Consider the following 19,700-nt stretch of genomic DNA (forward strand, 5'->3'; position numbering starts at 1 on the left):
ACACTTGGTCGTCTAGGCGACTGCACTCAGGAGCCACTTACTTTTTTCACAATTTTTTTCCGCCCAAGTAGACTACTGCTAAATCTCTGCTTTACTTCCACTGTCTATTCTCAACATGCTTTCTCTCTCGTTTTTCATCCATATAATGTGTTTTTTTAAATGTCCCTTCTCCGACTCATTTTGTGGCCTCATCACATTTAATTTTTTCCTTTCTAATTTATGATGGATGGATTACTAGGTTTAGTGAAAACATTCACTGTTCAAGGCCGTATCGAATCAATCTTCAGTAAAATCGTTGGACATCAAAACATTGTAAAACTGAAGTAAAGATTTTAACTCTGGCTTTATCCAACATCTACATTTTTCATTTTCAAAAATATATATTTTTTTAGAAATGTACACAATTTATTAGAAAAAATGTCAAAATCAGTGAATTTTCTCCTGCATGATCCACTACCTGTCAAAACTGTGTGTGCGCTCAAAAAAATATCCAGTATTAATACACAGCCTAGGCTCTGTAAACTGGTATGTAATCAGAGTGTTACCAAAGGGGCCCATAGTAGCTAGCAAAATGCCAGTTTACAGAGCCTAGGCTGTGTATTTACATGTAACACTGGATCAAAAACAGTACATACAGGTAGCGTATCGTGTGGAGATATTCACTGATTTTCCCCCAAAAGTGATTTTTGACAACAAACACGCTCCACAATGGCTGACACCACCTTTAATACTCCCTCCAAACACTACATACAGTGTTTGACCCATTCCTTCAGATATCTGACAGTTACTTAAACAAACAGAGCATCACCCATCTCCAAATCCAAATCTAAAAAACCCCCATTCACTACACCTCCACCTCCACCCTATCCCTCTCTCACTAGCCCTCCTCCTCTGTCTGTCTAGCTGCCCTTGAAGCTTTTCTATTACCGCATGGAAAGCACCTCGCAGCCCCTGACAAGCGCGGCGGATCGACACTAAATCAGAAATCAGTGCCAGCCGCGGATCTGAGCCACCATGAAGGTCACAGGGCCTACACACTGCATGTCTCTCAATCGGGGGAGCAGCACTAGACACAGCTAAGGGTTGATATGTGTGTGTGTGTGACTGTGTGTGTGTGTGTGTGTGTGTGTGTGTGTGTGTGTGTGACTGTGTGTGTTTGGGTATGTGTTAGCGTGTGTCACTTCACTTGTATGTTTGCATCTGTGCGACTGTGTGTGTCACTGGTATGTTGTTTTTCATCTGTGTGTGTGTGTGTGTGTGTGTGTGTGTGTGTGTGTGTGTGTGTGTGTGTGTGTGTGTGTGTGTGTGTGTGTGTGTGTGTGTGTGTCACTGGTATGCGTGTGTCTGTGTGTTGACAGGGGAAACACTGTGGGACATGACAGGTCAACATTAACTCAAGGAACGGAGGAAGATAAATAGTATGGGAAATATGTAGGCATGTATAGTATTTAAATTATACAAAAAAAATCAAACATTATTTGATTTTGTCTTACTGGAATTTCACTCATAGTTCAGATGAATGCATGGAGAAAAACATTAGGCAAAATGTAGGTTTGAAACGTACCTCTGATCTCATGTGATTGTGACACACTGCCATCTAGCTGTGAAAAGGAGAATGACAACTTTACCATTTTTAACAGAATACACACAATGCATTATTACGAGCTGACTGTAACACACTTTTTTTTCGAGAATGGACTGTTTGTGTTATATTTTTTTTTTTAAACGCACAAAAAACAACAACTCCAAAACTGCACAGGAGCCCCATCATAACAACATATTTGCTACAGCAGTCGTCCTGAAGGAATCTTGTCCAACTAAGGCTTCCGTAGTTTCAGTTTCAGTCACATGAATGGGGTCTGTTATGGTTGTGACATATACAGAAATGCACCTTCTAATAACATGTCGCTAGCTCATATATTTAATGTTTTTGCAACATTACATGAGTCCTGCCTTCTCTGAAAACATCCGGTTGACAAAACGAAGATTTAAAGCCTTCTAATAAGGGACGACAAACGCGATAAAAACATATTTCATCAGCGGAAGCGTCTCGGGTTTTTCCTCTATTTACGCCAATGACTGGTACAGTAAAATGCATCATCATGTCAAGCTATCATAGTGCGCTCGTATTCAGATAAATACGTTAAGTCTTTATTTTTTCATTTATTTCAGATAACGTTCGACTCTAAAAATGCTTCGGTGGTTTCTTGGTGGTCGAGAGGCTCAGGGTTCAGTGGAGGTGAGATGATGTAGCTCAATGTTATTCATCATGGCAGCAAAGGAAGCTATTTGTTATTGTTTATTAACTATATTATTCCACAGTATGTTCCTATTTGTTTATGGTATTATTGTTTGGAGGACAATACTGTATATTCATATAATCTTCATAAGCTTCATGTATCTGCAAAACAAATATAGTAAAAAATAAAAGTATTATCTGCAAAATATACTGAAGGTATCAAAAATACTCATTCAGCCTAAAAAATGGTGACCTGGGAATGATATAATAATACACATTATTATATGGTTGCTTGTGCATTAACACATGAGCAGTACCTGACTGATTTGAACCTCTATTAAATCACCTGAGAGGTTTAGAGAGGACATGTCTATTTGGTGAAAGGGAGCATAGACTTATTTTAGTTCAGGGCCCACACACCTAAAATGGGCTGGGAACCATTGCTTTGATATTTAATTAACAAGGCATACATACACTTTTTAAGGTATATTCTCATAACTGAATAAACAACCTTTCTGCTTTTGTTTGCAAACATATTCTAGTCTTACGTTTGGTTGCAGGTCGTTCAATATGATTAACTTTTGATTTATGATGATATTATTATTCAGCGCAAAGAATTACAAGTAGAGTAAATATGTTTTGTAAACTAACTGCAGACTCTGCAAATGTAAACACCCCCTCCCCGCCGCCCCCTTTGAAACTGACTAGTGCACCTTTAAAGGCTGCAGGTAAAAAGATAAATAGAATAATAAAGTGTTTAACTTATCGATGTCATCAATACATTTTGCCAGTTGAATACTTACATTGAATCATTTCTGATTATTGTTATTTTTTAAATAAATGTTCAAATTTGCTAGAAAAAAAACAATGGTTTTGCCTGCAGAGTCTCACTTTAAGTAGTGAGTATCCATAAGAAGAATACTACTAGGCTGTGAATGCACAGAGTTTTCCAGCGCTGCCTGCCTCTGCTTGTCTCACCACTTTCCCTCTTGTGTCGGCAGAAAAGCTCCGTCCTGCTCATCGGAGAGGAACAGCCCAAAAACTGCTTCACTGAGCTGCAGGTGCTGAAGGGACATTTTGACATCGTTCGATTTCTGGTTCAGATTGATGACTTCAGGTAAGAAGAAAACGCCGACCACAACACACACACACACACTAGGCTCTCTCCTCTCTCTCACACACACACACACACACACACACACACACACACACACACACACACACACACACACACACACACACACACACACACACACACACACACACACACACACACACACACACACACACACACACACACACACACACTAACCTCTCTACCCTCTCTACCCTTGGCTGGCCCCTATCCCCATGTGATTGACAGGAGATCCTCACCTACAGAAAACTTACAGAGCATGACAAGAGCCCAATCATCACCACTGTGTGATTGTGTGTGTGCACAGTACAGTAACACTAACACCCAAAAGCCCCTTTTAATGCTGTTCATACACACATGCACACACACACTGAACACCTTCTGCACCTGCTCTCCTCCTCTCGACACCGCTCCTTTGTGGAAGCACACTGCACACGGGCATGGTAGACTGGCTCTGCATAAGTGGTCAGATTGGGATTTATAACGGGACTGTGTGTGTGTACGTGTGTGTGTGTACGTGTGTGTGTGTACGTGTACGTGTACAGGCACAGGCATCTTTGGGAGGACATAAAGCTTTTCCATAGGAGTGAGGACAATTTTGGCTGGTCTTCACTTCTAAAAGGGCCATTTGATTGTTAAGACAAGGTTTTAGAGCTATAGTGCGTAACTTTTTCATATAAATGAATGTCGGTCACATTCAAGCCATCGCCGAACAAGTTGACACAAAGTTAATTTAGCCCATCAGCTCCACAAAACTCTCTCTGTATTTCTCAGTATGGCAGCGTTTACAAACTGGTGTCACCCCTTAACATTGGCACAGGACCTCAGAAAAATCCCAAGAAGCACCCAAGAAATGTTTCAGTTGTTGATTGTACTGCAATGAAAAAACCTTTACATAAAGCAGAAGGTATAACATTTATGAACAATCACCGAAGGCTTTAGGTGATTTAGATGTGCCGACAGTGTTGTTGTTATTACTCTGAATTCCTCATGCGGGTGACAGAAGTTACACATTACGAGCTTTAAAACTAGGTGTTAAGGTTCAGGTATGAATTGAGGTTAGGGTTAGTGTGAGGGTTGGGGTTAGGCATTAAGTAATAATGATTAAGGTTAGGGCAAGGTGCTGGGCAATGCAGTATGTCAATGACGGTCCTCGCAAAGATAGAAATACAAGTGTGTGTGTGTGTGTGTGTGTGTGTGTGTGTGTGTGTGTGTGTGTGAGACCCTCACTTCACGCCTGGTCTCCCTCTGTAATAACCCCCCTCCTCTGGGTCGCGTCCTCTCCGCACACAGGTCCACAGTCGGGGGGCAAAGGCCAGAAAATTCCCCCCAAGATTGCTTTTGAAGTCCGAAAAATGTATCCTCGACAGTTCCTCTCTCTCTTTTCTCATTTCATCTGCTCATCCTGTCTGTTGATTTTGGGACATATAGTGGGGATAGAAGGGGGACGGTAGGGGGGTCAAAGGGCAAGTTACGGTGGAAAAAGCTTCGGGACAAATGTTATTTTAAGGTGGAGATGGAGAGAGGGGAAATAATCCCTCACAGAGAGAGAGATTAACCGGGTGTTTTTGGCTACGCTTGGTTGAACTTGACGCCTGCTGCCAACCAAGTGCACATCTCCTCCTCTCAAGTATCTCCGTCACGTATCGGAGAGTTGACCACATTCTCATGCGTCTCATCTTGTGTGTTCCAGATGTGCCTCGGCCGGGGACGATGGCCTAGTGTTGGTCTGGAACGTTGAGGTAATAATACTCCAAAAGGGTTGATTATGTCAGGGCATTTTTTGAAAATTGCACTTAATACGGTGGCATTTGGCAAGGCAATAGTGTTTTACAGGGAAATAAAAATAAACACAAAAAATAAGAAAATTATTATAATTGCAGTAACAATAAAAACAGAAGAGATTGTTCAAGATATGTGGCACATAGAAACTGAAAGCTGCATCATCCATGTTAAGCTGAAGCAGTCTGATTGACTTTTTTAGGTAGACTTAAAGGTGCTGTAAGCGGAATGGTTCTTTTAGCCAACTTCCTGTCAGTTACTGCAGTTAGCAGTCCCCTCGCTCGTCCCTACGTCACCACATTAATGCACTGCGGTCTTCAAGCAGCGAGTTAGCTAGCATCATCTCAGATCCATAAGTGTGATAAAACATGATAAAAACCATCAAAACAGACATTGGGAAGGATTTTTACCTGCACCGCCATTGTAGGCGCATAAACATTCACGCATCTGTTGCTCTGGCGTGCACCGGCAGTGAGACCATGACTGAGACGGGTGTCGCTTTGTAGCATTCTCTCTTGTGATTGGATAAAAATTTCGGGATCCTCGACATGCAGAGGAGCTGAATGAGAGATTGGCTTTATGAAACGCGCACATTATGTAAGTGATCACTGTATGAATAAAGAGCGATTTAACACTTATATTAACATAAATAAACCGCTTACTTCACCTTTAAGATAAATGCATGGACAAGTTTTTACAAATCCTACTGAGACATAAGTCCCTTTAATTCTTGATATGTTCTTTAGGTGGTAGTAGGCTGACTTGATTGACTTAATGTATTTTTTTAAGATTCAGGTCAGAGTCCATGACTACACTAAGATTTCTTGTTTATTTTGTGGATTTTACCAATGCCGCTTTAAGCTGGGTGTACATTTTCTTTCTTTTTTCGTCTGACTGTTTTAGACGGGCGAGAGGCTGCAGGAGCTGAGGGGCCATTCTCAGCAGATAACAGCCATCACCACCTTCACCTGTAGCCATGGAAACGCATCACACACGTCACTCATCACTGCCTCCTCAGACCGCAGCCTCAGTGTATCCTAAGACCCAATGACAAATACACTGTAAAATCATTTATATGTTAAAGCTGGGGGATATGATTTCTGATTGGTCAAAGTTAACATGAGCTGTACACTTTGAGCAATCAGGGCTAGGCTCCGATTCTCTGGTCTTATTGGCTTTTGGGACTGTCCATTCACTTTGGCACGACGTTGTTGATGTAGAGCGTGTCAGGGAGGGACCATAGGGGAGGGACCAAAGAGAACAAGTGGAGCGGTTGAGGTATTTGGATTCGAATCTCTATCCCAACTGCCATTTTCTCCCCAAATCATATACCCCAGCTTTAATGTTGTTGTGTTGCTTTATTTTCCTTAATGTTATTGTCAGTTGTGGGACCCTGATACAGGCAACCGGGTTCAGACCATTTCAGATCTGCAGTCGTCTGTAAAGGTAAACCTCCTTCTACATTGTTTTCCATGGATATAGATCAGAGAACTGAATATAATTTTGACGGAAACTCAACGTTTTATAACAGCTGTGTTCCATTTATTAAACACTAATATAGAAAATATACACTACAACTGTTTTGTTCATTAAATACATTTTCTTGAATGTTCTAGTTATGCCATCCAACCCTGGGCGATTACGTTTGTTTTGGCACGATATGAAACATACTAATTATTAATTTGTGTTTGACCCTTAAAGTCTTTCTACCAGTTATGATTTAAGGTAAAAAAAACAAAAAGATAATTGCCTCCTTTTGATCATAGTTTAAGGTTAATTGCAGCTTATTTGGGTTAACTATGTTTGATTTCTTCACGGATATTTTGTGTGTGCATGTACATTAATGTTTGAGTATGTGTTTGTGTGTGTGTGTGTGTGTGTGTGTGTGTGTGTGTGTCTCCCAGTGTTTACTAGTACTGGAGCGGCTGTGTGTGTGGGTCTCCGGCGGTGAAGAGCTGTGCGTGTGGAACAAAGATTTTCAGTTGCAGTGTCAAAGACAAAATCACAGTGACACCGGTGAGTAGTTATAGAAGGGCAATATTACTGTCACAATAAAAAATTGCGCATTTTGTTTGTTGCCCCAGCTCTGCTCGCCCCCTGACACTAGTGTTTGCCCACAAGCAAAATTAATTTTTTCCTTGTGTTGTGCATTTTACAGGAATAAGTGCGTTGATAGAGCTGCCCAAAAACTGCATGGCAGCGGCTATGGATAAGCAGATAGGTAAGAGATAGATTTTGATGGCAGGATTGCTCATTTACTACTGTACATGTAAGAAAATTTGAATTTCATGGAAAATTCCATTCAAATAGTACACTTTTATATATTCAAGATTCATTACACAAACTGAATTATGTCAGCGCTTTCTTTTTGTTCTAATTTTGGTGATTACGGGTCATGGAATAAAAAAAAATCCAATATCTCAAAATATAACATAACACCAATCAAAAAATGGATTTATAATACAGTAATATAATACATGTTGACCATCTGAAAAGTATATTTTTTTCAAGATTCTTTTCATTTTATGTGTAATGAATCTAGAATATAAGAAAGTTTCACATTTTGAAAAAAAATGAACTTTTCTTTAATATATATATATTTTTTAGATACACCTGTATATAGTATATATGTGAAAAGAGATGAAATCTAAATGCCTTTAAAACCACTGATCGTTTCTTATTTTGCAGTGATTTATAAAGTGACGGTCTCCGCTGATTCAACCGTCTCAATTGCTGAGATCCGCTGTCTGTCTGACCACCAGGACCAGATTCGAGCTCTCATCAACGTCAATGGTGAGTCTGTTCTGAACAGAGTAGATGCATTCAGTTTGAGACATGTTGTTCCCTTTTTGTTCGTTCATACGGTGTTCATTTTGTTAATGAAAACTATGAGGAAAAATTGACAAAAAAAATGTGTCGACAATTTTTTTTCCATTATTATTAGTACAAGTTAGTGTTTTTTATTGACGAGTTGAGCTAAAAAAAAACATATTTAGTTTTTTGTCAAGTAACATAATCTTTAAAAATAAATAATGTAATGTTGCAATACAAATCCCTAATTGAATTAGTTTAAAGACAAAAAACGTTTTGAAAACATTTTACAAATTAAAATTATCGAAAAAATCTAAAACTATGAAGGATAAAAATGACTAAAATATGACAATTTTTTTTTTGCAATTTCATCTATAGACCCAGACTTAATTTAAAAATGTTGCATGTGACTCCTTCTCAGACGGGCTGTTTGCCAGCGGGTCCCATGCTGGTGAGCTCATACTATGGGATGCTGTTGACTGGAACATTTTGGCCTATGAACACATCCTTTGGGAGGAGTCCCAGGCCTCCACTCAGGCTGAGATCCGCCTGGGCGCTCCCAAACCCAGTGAGATGTCCATACAGCATCTCACCACCAACGGGAAGGTGAGGAACACTAGTACTGGTTGTGTATCATGAACAATTGCTTCTTGTTTTCTTAAAGGTGGGGTCAGTAATTCTGGAGAATGCTTGTTGTCAAATTCACTTTTAGTCAAAATCAGTGAATATCTCCTCACAATCCGCTAAGCTTGACTGGTATGTAAACAAAGGGTATGTTAACAAAAGGGGCCCATTGTAGCTAGAAACATGCCCATTTACAGAGTCTAGGCTATGTATTTACACTACAGAAAAAAAAGCGCACACACAGTGACAGTACAGACAGGTAGTGGATCGTGAGGAGATATTCACTGATTTTGACAAAAAGGAATTTGGGCAACAAGTGTGCTCCCAAATCGCTGAATGCACCTTTAATGCATAAAAATCTCTTCATGTTTGCAGCTGATCCTTGCGGCAGTGGGCAGTGGTCTGTATGTGTACAGCGTTCAGCTCAAGACAGTGGTCGCCTACAGGAAGGTGGCACACGACTCCAATGTCTTACACACCATGCTCTTATCTGACAGGTGAATATATAGAATGCATTAAAAAAAAATATATTATGATATGATATTTTTATGTGAATGATTTGCTTTTTTCGTCTGTTTGGGCCAGATTTTTTTCTAAACTTATGTGGTTTATGCTCTTCAAATGATGAATTATTATTGTATACAGTATTACACATACAGTACAGCTGTTTGTGATTAAAGCAGCTGTTTGACTGTGTGTGTCTCTGTTTTGCAGTGAGCTCATGTCTTGTTCTGAAGACGGCAGTGTGAGGATGTGGGAGATCCAGGACCTTCCTTTGCCCGCTGAACCAGCCACTCCAGGTAACAGTGAAAGTTCTCCGTCTCCCCTCCTTCCCTTCTGAGAATTTACAGAAGCTACGGTGGCCTTCTAAGCAAATAAGCTATAGTTACTAAAGATGGCATCATCTACCACTGCCTCAAGTCTTTTCCACAATATCAAGTGATGAAGTGAAGATGTATTTTTAGTTATGTATCTATATTTTATCAATATTTAGTTATATACTTCTTCGTCTTCCAGGGGCACCCACTATATACAGTGTTAAAAAATAAGTAAGGCCATTAAGTTTGTCTGTTCTGTGCCACTGTATGAACATGGCTGTGTGCTCTGATCATATGTAGATATAAAAGGCTCATTCCTAAGGTAGTTTTTGTTTTTCCAGCGATTATACATTAATTTAAACATACGTATGAATATTATAATCCATTTCTACCAAGTCTGTTCTAAAAAACTCCAATTCCCTACACACTGTACCTTTAAATGTCACAGTGCTCAGAGGATAAGTAGTTCACATCCTCTTTACAAACATGCGGACGTATGAAGAGGCATATTTCTTCTCTCAAGAAACTTGGATGACTTTCCCAATGATAGATCACATGCGGAAGTTATGAATCATAGAGTTCAAAGTCTCACTGACTGAGGAAAATTGCCTGCACTCAACTATTGTGTGTAGTTGCGTGTGGGTGGCTGTGAGGGGCAGTAATGCAGTCCAGATGTGCTATTGTGTACATCAAAGGGAAAGTGTACTGTACTGTGAAAGGCTGCGTTTTCTCTGCTTAAGTAGGACGGTCAGAAGGTGTGTGTGTGTGTGTGTGTGTGTGTGTGTGTGTGTGTGTGTGTGTGTGTGTGTGTGTGTGTGTGTGTGTGTGTGTGTGTGTGTGTGTGTGTGTGTGTGTGTGTGTGTGTGTGTGTGTGTGTGTGTGTGTGTGTTTGTGTGTGTGTGTGGCCATTCCGTCTTTGATGGTCTGTAGCTGTGGTGACTTGTCTTATGTCTCCATGAAACCACTCAAAACAAATTGATCCCTTGCAACTTTTTAAATTTTTAAACCAGGCATGTGGCCATTGATACTCCAGCTTTTATGCACAGGATCATTTGTTTGTTTCATATTGTTTTTGTCTTTTTTTAAATCGTATTTTTTTTCTTTTTCCTCTCCTTATATATTAAAAAGCAGGTTTCTTTGGAATGTGGAATTTCAACCGGTCGAACAAACAGACCGGTCCTCCGTCTAAGAAAGTCATCGACGTGCCAAACATCCGCGCGCTGGAGCTGATCGGTGATTTGATCGGACACTCTGGGGCGGTCCAGGTGAGAATTTAAAAATCTACAACAACTTAAAAGTGGAGTCAGTGATTCTGGAGAACGCTTGATGTCAAAATCACATTTTGGTCAAAATCTGTGAAATAATAGGATCCTCTACTTGTCTTTACTGTGTGTGTGCTGAAAAAAAACAATCCAGCCCTGGTAGCGGATCGTGCGGAGACATTCACTGATTTTGAGAAAAAGTGATTTTTTTTGCAATAATTTCTCCAAAATCACTGACTCCACCTTTAAGTTCTTACACCAAAATGATGGCAACTCTTAACGGTCCTCCTTCTGTGCTTATGTTTCTAGATGTTCGTGAGCTTTAAGGAGAAAGGTTTGGTCACCTGCTCCACGGACCACCTGCTGATCCTGTGGAAGAACGGAGAACGTCAGTCCCACCTGCGAAGCCTCCAACTCTTCCACAAACTGGAGGAGAATGGTGGACTCTGACATTTAAACTGTTCAACCGCTGCCTTAAAGGTCACATATTGGGCTCATTTGGGTTTCTACTAGAAACTGTTTTCACGGTGTAGTGTCTGTGTCTCAAAAATGTTTTTAAATATTTTTTCTCCCATTGCCATTGTTGAATCTCCTCTTTTCACCCTCTTGTCTGAAACTCTCCATATGACATCATAAGGGGGCTCAATCTTCCTGTGGTTTTTGAACACATGGGTTTTTCAAAAAGATAGAGGTGGAGAAAAAGAGTGTGGTTTGTTTTTTGAGTCTTAAGTCACACCACGGATCCATATCAATGTTGAAAAAAGTTCATTTTGCATAATTTTGCACCTTTTAGAAAACAGGAAGGATGTGAGGTCGTTGGTCGAAGTCGGTGACAAACGGTACGATTGTTGTTTGCATGTAAGATAATGTTGTGCTCATTTGCCTTTTGAATTAAATCAAGTGTTTAACTTAAATAAAAAAGATTTACCTCATCTCTGAAAAAATGTGCAGTTTTTTTAATAATAATCTTTTGATTGTAAACTCTTGTAAACTTCTTGTACGGGACTTGTTCCGAGTGGTGGCATCAACCCCAGAACAAAAGTCAAAGTACAGTAAAGATGCTCCCGGTCAAGTACAAGTGAAAGTCACACACACCATAACATTTTTAATCAGTTGAAAGTTAGAGTAGCCTATTTACTTTTAAAAAATACTTAAAGGTGCTCCGAGAAACTTTCAGTTTGTGTTGATTCTTGCACCCCCTTTGGACAAAAGCGGTAGTGTTTAAACTACGCCAGCTGTAGTTCCTTGGTGAGCGTACCCATGATAAAGTCATTAATAAAAATTATAACAATAGCATTATTTGCACTGATGGTTTCGTTTGCTGTTAGATGTCATTATCATCAAAGGAAACATTTTAATGTAATTTTTCAGAAATATTTAAAAGTTCCTCGTAGCACCTTTACAGTAAGTATTCAAAGTACTAAGTGTACATATTTGAAGTTTCCAAAAGAACTTAGGAATCTTAGGTTAAGAACTCAAATAAATTGACTTTGTTACTGTCCACCACCACTCAAGGGCGTAGGTTTCGCTTTAACATTGGGGGTGACACATTATAAGTGGGAGTCTGGGGGTACTCCACCAGAAAAAAATGTGTTTCAAACATACCATTTTGTGCATTCTGGTGAATTTTTATGAACTAATTTATGCCTTCTGTATTTATTTATTCATGGTGGACATGTCTTAATTTCTGTTGAGGAAAAGACAACAGGCTCCCAGTGACGTAAATATAATGGAATATAAAGCAGTAAGGCTCTCAGGCATTGCTTTCAAATATTTACTCTACTGTATTGTTCAAAACTGTTTTTTTTTAGGAATCACTACTCATGACGCAGCAGCAGTGTTAACTAATATGACACTTTACATTTGAAATTAACAGGTGGGCTATCAGCAGACCTTAATAATAGGTCCATGGCTATCAGCAGCCAGCTAACGTTAGCTTGTTAGCTAAACTGTAACTTTTGGCAAAAGTTAGAAACCAGATAATGTTAGCATCCATCCTAACACACTTGACACAATCTAATTCACCCTGAAGGTGAGAAAGTGAGTCTTATTGGGCTTAACAAGCTCACTATCTAACAACTTACATCAGGCCAGCTATACTCTCTGCACTGCACGAGGCTGACTAGCCTCTCTTCATCCGAGAATCAAATCCTTTGGTGGGTATATTTGCATGACTGATGTTAATAAGTGGAGTAAGTTTCATGAGTGTGAGACTTTCCTTGTGGGAGATAGCAACCCTAGCCCAACCCTAGCCCTACAGAAAATTTATGGAATTCAATGTATATCGCCCCAAAATGGACTGGCTTGCTGTGAAAAGCATCCCCTCTCAAAATGTATTTCTCTTCATCCGAGAATCAAATCCTTTGGTGGGTATATTTGCATGCCTGATGTTAATAAGTGGAGTAAGTTTCAGGGGAGTCAGACTTTTCTTGTGGGAGATAGCAAACCTAGCTCAACCCTAATCCTACAGAAAATTTATGTAATTCAATGCAAATAGCCCAAAAATGGGCTGGCTTGCTGTGAAAAGCACCCCCTCTCAAAATTGATTTCCCTTCATCCGAGAATCTAATCCTTTGATGGGTATATTTGCATGACTGATGTCATATTGTGAAGGTCTGTCGGGGCTTGGCAGGTATTAGGTTGGCTGCTGCTGCCTCAGTCCTCTTCATATTTGGCGTATAACCCAGTTTCACAGCTCTCTTTGGAGAGATTTCGGAGTTTACCTGTGTGGAAAAACCTTCTTGTCATCCTAGACCACCAGTTGTCCTATGAAGGGAGGGCATATTTGCTCAGCAAATAAGTCAATTTCTTCAAAAATGTCAGACTATTCCTTTAAATTTTTCTGCGACATTCAAGTAACAACTTTGTATTTGAAACAATTCTTTAATCATCTCCCACATTACATTTCTGTGTTTGACAGAGAACATCAAAATAAGACATCAGAATCCAGAGAGCAAACTAAATACAACTTTACAAACAAAAACATGATAGGTTTTCAGTGACACATAAAGTTCTCATAGGGATTTTTTTTTTTTGCTTTGAAAAATAATTTGTCCTTTATAGAATATTATCGCTTTCTAATTATAGTTTTGTATGTAAATGATAGAAATGCACAGGATTGGCGTGTAGTCTGCAGCCACGACTGTCAGTGTCTTAGAGGAAGTGAAGGCGTATCATTACAGAAACAAGAATTTTGTTCATTCTGGTTCCATCTCCATTGGACTCCGTTGCTGCTCACAGGAAAGAGGCATGTTTGTCCGACATGTACATAAACTGTCTTTGTGAGTAGAAATCTCCATTATCATTACAATAGCAAAAATATCTTCTTTTTTTCATGATCAGTGAGAAGTAGCATTTCAAGTCAGTGTGAAACAATTTAAATACTGTTTTTTTTTAGATTTTGGAAGTCAACCCTTCGACATATAACAACATATAACATGTAACAGCCCCCCCCCCCCCAAAAAAAGAAAGTTACATAAGCAAAAGATGGAAAATGCAAAGCAAAAAAATGATATATTTGGTGAGTATTTACATAGAACAGCAGGTTACATTAGGTAGTTTAGAGTGTAATGCAAAATATAGCAGACCTAGAACACTGAGACAAGATTTAAGGCGTTGATTAAGACCTCGGTCATCGATACAAGCGACTACATAACATTATGAATACGCAGAACATGGGCTTTAACCAACAACTTACAACACAATAGCGGAATTCACATCCGATCCCAACTTCATCTGATTAAATTTCTGTCTTTAAAAAAAGAGCAATTGTGACAGAACTAACCTGTTTAACCCAAATTAACCCCCAAAACAACATGCAACCATCCTTATATACTTTTTAAAACATGTATGCATGTATGGCTTTTCTGGCTAATTTTCTTAAGAGGGAGAGGAGGAACTATTTATTCAGGAAAAAAATACCTTGTTTTATGTAAAGATTGCCAACAAGTAAGGCACCTGTACAGACCTCTCTGTGCCTTTGGTTAATACTGTATACTGCAATGAGTGTCTTCTGGGTTAACGCACACGCACATTCACACACACACACACACACACACACACACACACACACACACAAACACACACACACACACACACACACACACACACACACTTTCCAAGTGCTTTGAAAGTTAAATTAGTTGGATATTGCCAAATAATGAAAAAAAAAAATTAAATATTACCCTATTAACCTGGAGTCTTTGGCCATAAAGCCAAATCATTGTCAACTGCAACACCCTCACGTAGCCTCCAGAGGGCAGACACATCCTTCAAATCCCATAATCTAATTCTCTCAATCCAAATAATCATGTCTGACTATTTTTCTCCCAAAAACAGAGCACAAACAAAACCACTGCAGGTGACTTGCTGTTTTCAGGATATGAGATTAAATAAAGAAACTTATTTTTCTTCTTTTTTACTTGTGCTAAAATTGTGTTAAACAAAAGCCATGTGACAGCAGCCAGAGGGGGTTAGTGTCAGAAGCAAAACTGACTCAGGATCTGCTGCAGCTGCTGTTATTTTAACATGCTGAATCCAAACATGGAAGCGTCAAATATCTGTCCGATTTTCTGTGCGGTCCAACAACACTACAGCTACTTTGACCAGAGCATTTGTAGCAGCCAAGCATGTAATAATGATTACATTTTTGCTGTTTTGGGTGCGAGTGTCTACAGTTAGTGTCACAAAGAGCTATGTGTGTGTGTGTGTGTGTGTGTGTGTGTGTGTGTGTGTGTGTGTGTGTGTGTGTGTGTGTGTGTGTGTAACATCTGATGTCTCTTCTAACTCCAGCTGATCTGATACAGTGCAATTGTGTTCCTTTATTTGTTCTGAACCAAGATCTCTACTCACTTCACTGTCTGTTTCCACGATGCACAATGCCCGCTGATGTAAAGGAAGTTACTGTGACAGCAGTGGTGGACAAAGTATTCAGTTAATATAAAACTGAAAAAAACTCTCCTGTACAAGTAAAAGTCCTGTATTTAAAATGTTACCAAAATAAAAGTGAAGTGTAGTGGAATAAAAGTACAATATGAAAAGATCATACTCAAGTAAAACACAAGTACCTCAATTTTGTTTTACTGAAGTACAGCACTTAGTTACTTTCCACCACTATGTGAAGGTAGATGTTTGTGTGGGATGGTTCACCGCCTGTTAACCTGTTAACTCCAACAATCCTCACCAACTTTTCTTTGCTGTTGTCTCTGAAGTTTGAGCCTGCGTATTTAGAAACCCTTCCTGCAGGGCTATTCTCCCCTTATGACGGGACCCTGGTTACTAAGCTAAACCCTGTCTGGACTTTATCTTTCTGACATCTTTTTCAAGTTCCCTTCATATGTGGACAACTTGGTGACAACATTGTGTTGCTAAGTATTTGATCCTGGAGCACCTTCAAAACGTTGGCAATTGGAATTGTACGTACACACACATTGGCTTTCAAGATCTAACACACACACAGTAGATCCCCTGTACTTGGTACTTTTGGTCACCGTCTTGTGAACCACATGTCATTAACAGCAATAGACAGATGTAGAATGAAAATATTTGCTTGAAGTAAAAAACTAAGAATTTACAAGAAAAAAGAAAGTAAAAGGTTGCTCAAAAGCTAAAATGTCTCGATTGGCTAAAGTGCAGTTTGTCTGGTGTGTTGTATACACTGTATAATGGTACAGATTGTCATGTGATTTGTGAGGGTCCACACACTTTCATAGAGGTGCTATTAGGAATAATACATAATAACAAGGACCATAAAGCGGCCTCATTCGATCAACTGTGCCCCTCCAATAACAACCTGTTCTCCGCGAGAAAATAGGCCGTGATTTGAAAATCGAAAACAGTATTTCAGTCGTTCGTCAGTCGAGTTTATAACGTTCGTACATCTGGCTTTATCGAGTGATGTCCGCTCCCAAAAAAATCCCCACATTTTTAGGGGCCGTTAATGTGTCCAAACTCCGTCGAAATCTCAGCTTAAGTGACTGAATTGTCGGAGCGTGTGGGGCCCATACAGTCTACTGGGGGTCTATTGTCCTAACCCCTCTGTTGCTAGGGAGTGATGGATGGATGGATGGATGGAGGTGAAGAAGAGGACTTTTTGGTCAAGATGGCGGAGGAAGTCTGAGGCTCTTGCACTTCAGCTCGTCCAGGCCTTTCCAGTATTTATAATTCTCCGACAGATGTTCCATGAGGCCAGGCAGCGTGGCAAAGGCTAAAGGAAAGACACACAATTTCATTATTATCATTATTATTTACCGGTATTACTTATTATTATTGTTCAACTGTATAAATGTCAACACAGATTTAGACATTCAGATAGGATTTGGTAGGTTCACCTTTTTTTCTAAGTAAGTGTTAAAGTGAGACGGGACCAAATGTTTGGCATATGAGTATCACATTTTACGACAGATATTAACCTTTCCTGTAAGACTTCTGTTAAGAACATTTCCCAGGAATAAACAAAGCAGCGAAATGTCAACTCACTAAATACACCTGCCACCAGAAACTTCCTGTTATCATTCCACAAGAGCTATTAGTGTGTGTGTGGTAAGTTCATGTACAGTGGCCAATGTTATGTACACTTTGCAATGTTGTTCCCACATAAAAGGATTGCTGGGTTCAAAGATTAATCTCTCTCTCACACACACACACACACACACACACTAATCACACACACACATACACACACACTAATCACACACACTAATCACACACACACACACACACACACACACACACAGGCGTTTTGGTTTTGCAGAGTGCGTGTGTTCTTCTGCATGACCCGCTAAAAAACGAATTGTTTACATCCTCTTTTCCTGCTCGGTTGACGACCCCCACTGCAACTCTGGAACTAAAAAAAATAACCCCATGTGTGTGTGTGTGTGTGTGTGTGTGTGTGTGTGTGTGTGTGTGAGAGAGAGAGCGTGTGTGTGTGTGTGTGTTTATTTTTTCCTTGCTCGTCCCTACCCAAACTGAGTGATCGTAAACCTTCCAACCTCTCTCTACTGTTTTCCCGATAACTTTCCCCTCCCTCGACGCTCCCTCGCTATCCCTCTCCGTCCCAATGAAATTTGGAATCTTTCCGTGACATCACAGCCATGTTGACAGTAAACAAGTTCCCTCTTGGGGATACTTGACTAAAAGGGAAATGCAGTGGGGATGAATTTCCTATTTTTCCATATTTGTTTCCTAATTCTACAATCTGACAAGATAAATGAAGGCAGTACTGGAGGGCAGTTGTACAAAAGGCTATTAGGGCCACGGGAGAAAAAAAAAAGTTGAAGCACAACTTCTATGGTCCAAATTTGGAGATTAAACTCCATAATAAAAGACTTGTGGTAAAGTTGGAAAGATGTTGACAGATTCAAACTTTATTAAAACACAAACGATGCATCTTTGCCACAACCTAATTTTCCCAAAAAGAGACGTCCTCCTCTAAGCTTGTCAAATAACTGTGAAGTTATTGAATATTTTTCTTTCAGGTGTTTCTCTTTGCAGACGGTCCCTTGTGCTCTGGTCTCACAGCCCGCTGCACATAGAGAGCAATGTTATTGGTGGAGTTTATAGGTCGTCTGGTTTCAGTCAAAATGAGGTTGCAGCCCATTGTCTGCCTTAAGACAATAGCAAAGATGCATCAATTTGTGTTTTAATAATGTTTAGCTTATGAGTTGTTGATATAGTTCCAATCCAACAACATCGGTCCAACTTTAGTCTTAAACTGTCGACTTTGCATAGTGCATGTAAAATGAAAATAACTACAGGACAGGAGTGAATATCTCTGGATGTATGAGGATGTATTTTTATCATGATAGCCTGGACTTCCTTTTCATTAATTCATTTCTATTTCAAATCGCTGGACAAAAGGGGAAACAACACAGGCGATGATTCAGAGGTCTTGATCCAGACCACTCCAGTTTATACGAACTGGAAACAAACAGGTTCCTGGGTCACTAGTCCCCACGGTAACGCTTGGCAGTTGATCAGTCACTCGTTTACAAAACACTTTAAGTTCCTAGCAATCAGTCCAATGGTTTCTAAGATATTTCAGTCAGGACCAGAACTTCATGATCCCCAGGGAAGGGATCCTACCGCCTTAAGTGATCTTGACATTACTACTACTACAATGATGTTGACATCTTTTTGTATATACATTTATTTTTCTTGTGAGATATCTTGTCAAGTTTTTGACGGATTTCCATGAAATGTTCACAGTGCTGAGAGGATGTAGGCCTGTTGTTTACACCACTTGGGATATCCTCTGATTTCTCCTTTAGTACCACAAGCAAAGTCAAAATGTCTCTATATAGACTCACGCAATTCAAACGAGTCAAATCTCACGGCCTCGCTCCACACATGCCATTTCTCACGCTAAAGTTTCCGCCAAGGCTTCTCCTCCGATGTAAATACTGTGATTACGAAGCGAAGAAACAGCAGTGCACAAACCGCGCAGTAGTACATTTTCTCAGAGGAACTTTTAAATATTTCTGAAACAGTCAAATGTTTCCTCTGATGATCATAAATGATACGTAACAGCAAACGACACCATCAGTGCAAAGAATGCTATTGTTATATAGTTTTTTCTTAATGCCTTTGTCATGGGTACGCTCACCCAGGAACAACAGCTTGCGTAGTTAAAAAACACTACCGCTTTTGTTCAAACGGGGTGCAAGAATGAACACCAACTGAAAGTTTCTCAGAGCACCTTTAGGTTAGATATTCGACAGACATAGTAGAAATAAAAATCTCACTCGAAAAATGAACTCAAAATTTGACGGCCCTGTTATATTACTCGTCCTGGGAATGATTTACTTGATGGATTGGCACATCATTTTAAACAGATGTTCATGTTCCCCAGAGGATCAAGCCAGATGTCTCCAGTTAACCCCCTGACTTTTCCTCTAGATCCACCATCAAGCTGATATTTTTAACTATTGCCCTGATTTCCCTAATTTCTAAAACAGGCCACATATATACACAGTAAACAACACTGCAAAAAATACGAGAAAAAACACTGTAAGGCCCCATAAAAACGGTAG

At 39.7% G+C, this 19,700-nt stretch overlaps 2 protein-coding genes across 3 annotated transcripts in view; one reads left to right on the top strand and one right to left on the bottom strand.

Moving 5' to 3' along the window:
• The first annotated feature begins 1,870 nt into the window (after nucleotides 1-1,870).
• On the top strand, nucleotides 1,871-11,470 carry wdr41 (WD repeat domain 41). 2 transcript variants are annotated; one of them, XM_080046232.1, is made up of 14 exons: nucleotides 1,871-2,082; nucleotides 2,173-2,239; nucleotides 3,241-3,356; nucleotides 5,068-5,116; nucleotides 6,060-6,188; nucleotides 6,540-6,602; nucleotides 7,061-7,172; nucleotides 7,315-7,377; nucleotides 7,845-7,949; nucleotides 8,389-8,573; nucleotides 8,967-9,088; nucleotides 9,306-9,391; nucleotides 10,538-10,674; nucleotides 10,981-11,470. In XM_080046232.1, the coding sequence occupies exons 2-14, from the start codon at nucleotides 2,192-2,194 to the stop codon at nucleotides 11,119-11,121; spliced, it is 1,356 nt and encodes a 451-aa protein (XP_079902358.1). In that variant the 5' UTR covers nucleotides 1,871-2,082; nucleotides 2,173-2,191; the 3' UTR covers nucleotides 11,122-11,470. The 2 variants fall into 2 exon arrangements, with proteins under 2 accessions (XP_079902358.1, XP_079902359.1); XM_080046233.1 differs by having other exon boundaries at nucleotides 10,541-10,674.
• A 5,296-nt stretch (nucleotides 11,471-16,766) lies between these two features.
• Nucleotides 16,767-19,700, bottom strand: part of pde8b (phosphodiesterase 8B) — a gene marked incomplete at both ends in the record, with an annotated part of 36,926 nt that continues 33,992 nt past the window's right edge. Inside the window, one exon of the mRNA XM_080046581.1 lies at nucleotides 16,767-16,876. Within this exon, the coding sequence (XP_079902707.1) occupies nucleotides 16,767-16,876 (110 nt within the window). The remainder of the gene's footprint in view (nucleotides 16,877-19,700) is intronic.

This window comes from Ammodytes marinus (assembly GCF_949987685.1).
Source record: "Ammodytes marinus genome assembly, chromosome: 18".
Classification (NCBI taxonomy): domain Eukaryota; kingdom Metazoa; phylum Chordata; class Actinopteri; order Uranoscopiformes; family Ammodytidae; genus Ammodytes; species Ammodytes marinus.

Excerpts from the sequence above, each read along its gene's own strand:
- wdr41 (XM_080046232.1), top strand. The coding sequence starts at position 2,192 with ATGCTTCGGTGGTTTCTTGGTGGTCGAGAGGCTCAGGGTTCAGTGGAG. Across the intron at positions 7,173-7,314 it reads ACAAAATCACAGTGACACCG|GAATAAGTGCGTTGATAGAG; the intron begins GTGAGTAGTTAT and ends TGCATTTTACAG. Across the intron at positions 9,089-9,305 it reads ACCATGCTCTTATCTGACAG|TGAGCTCATGTCTTGTTCTG; the intron begins GTGAATATATAG and ends TCTGTTTTGCAG.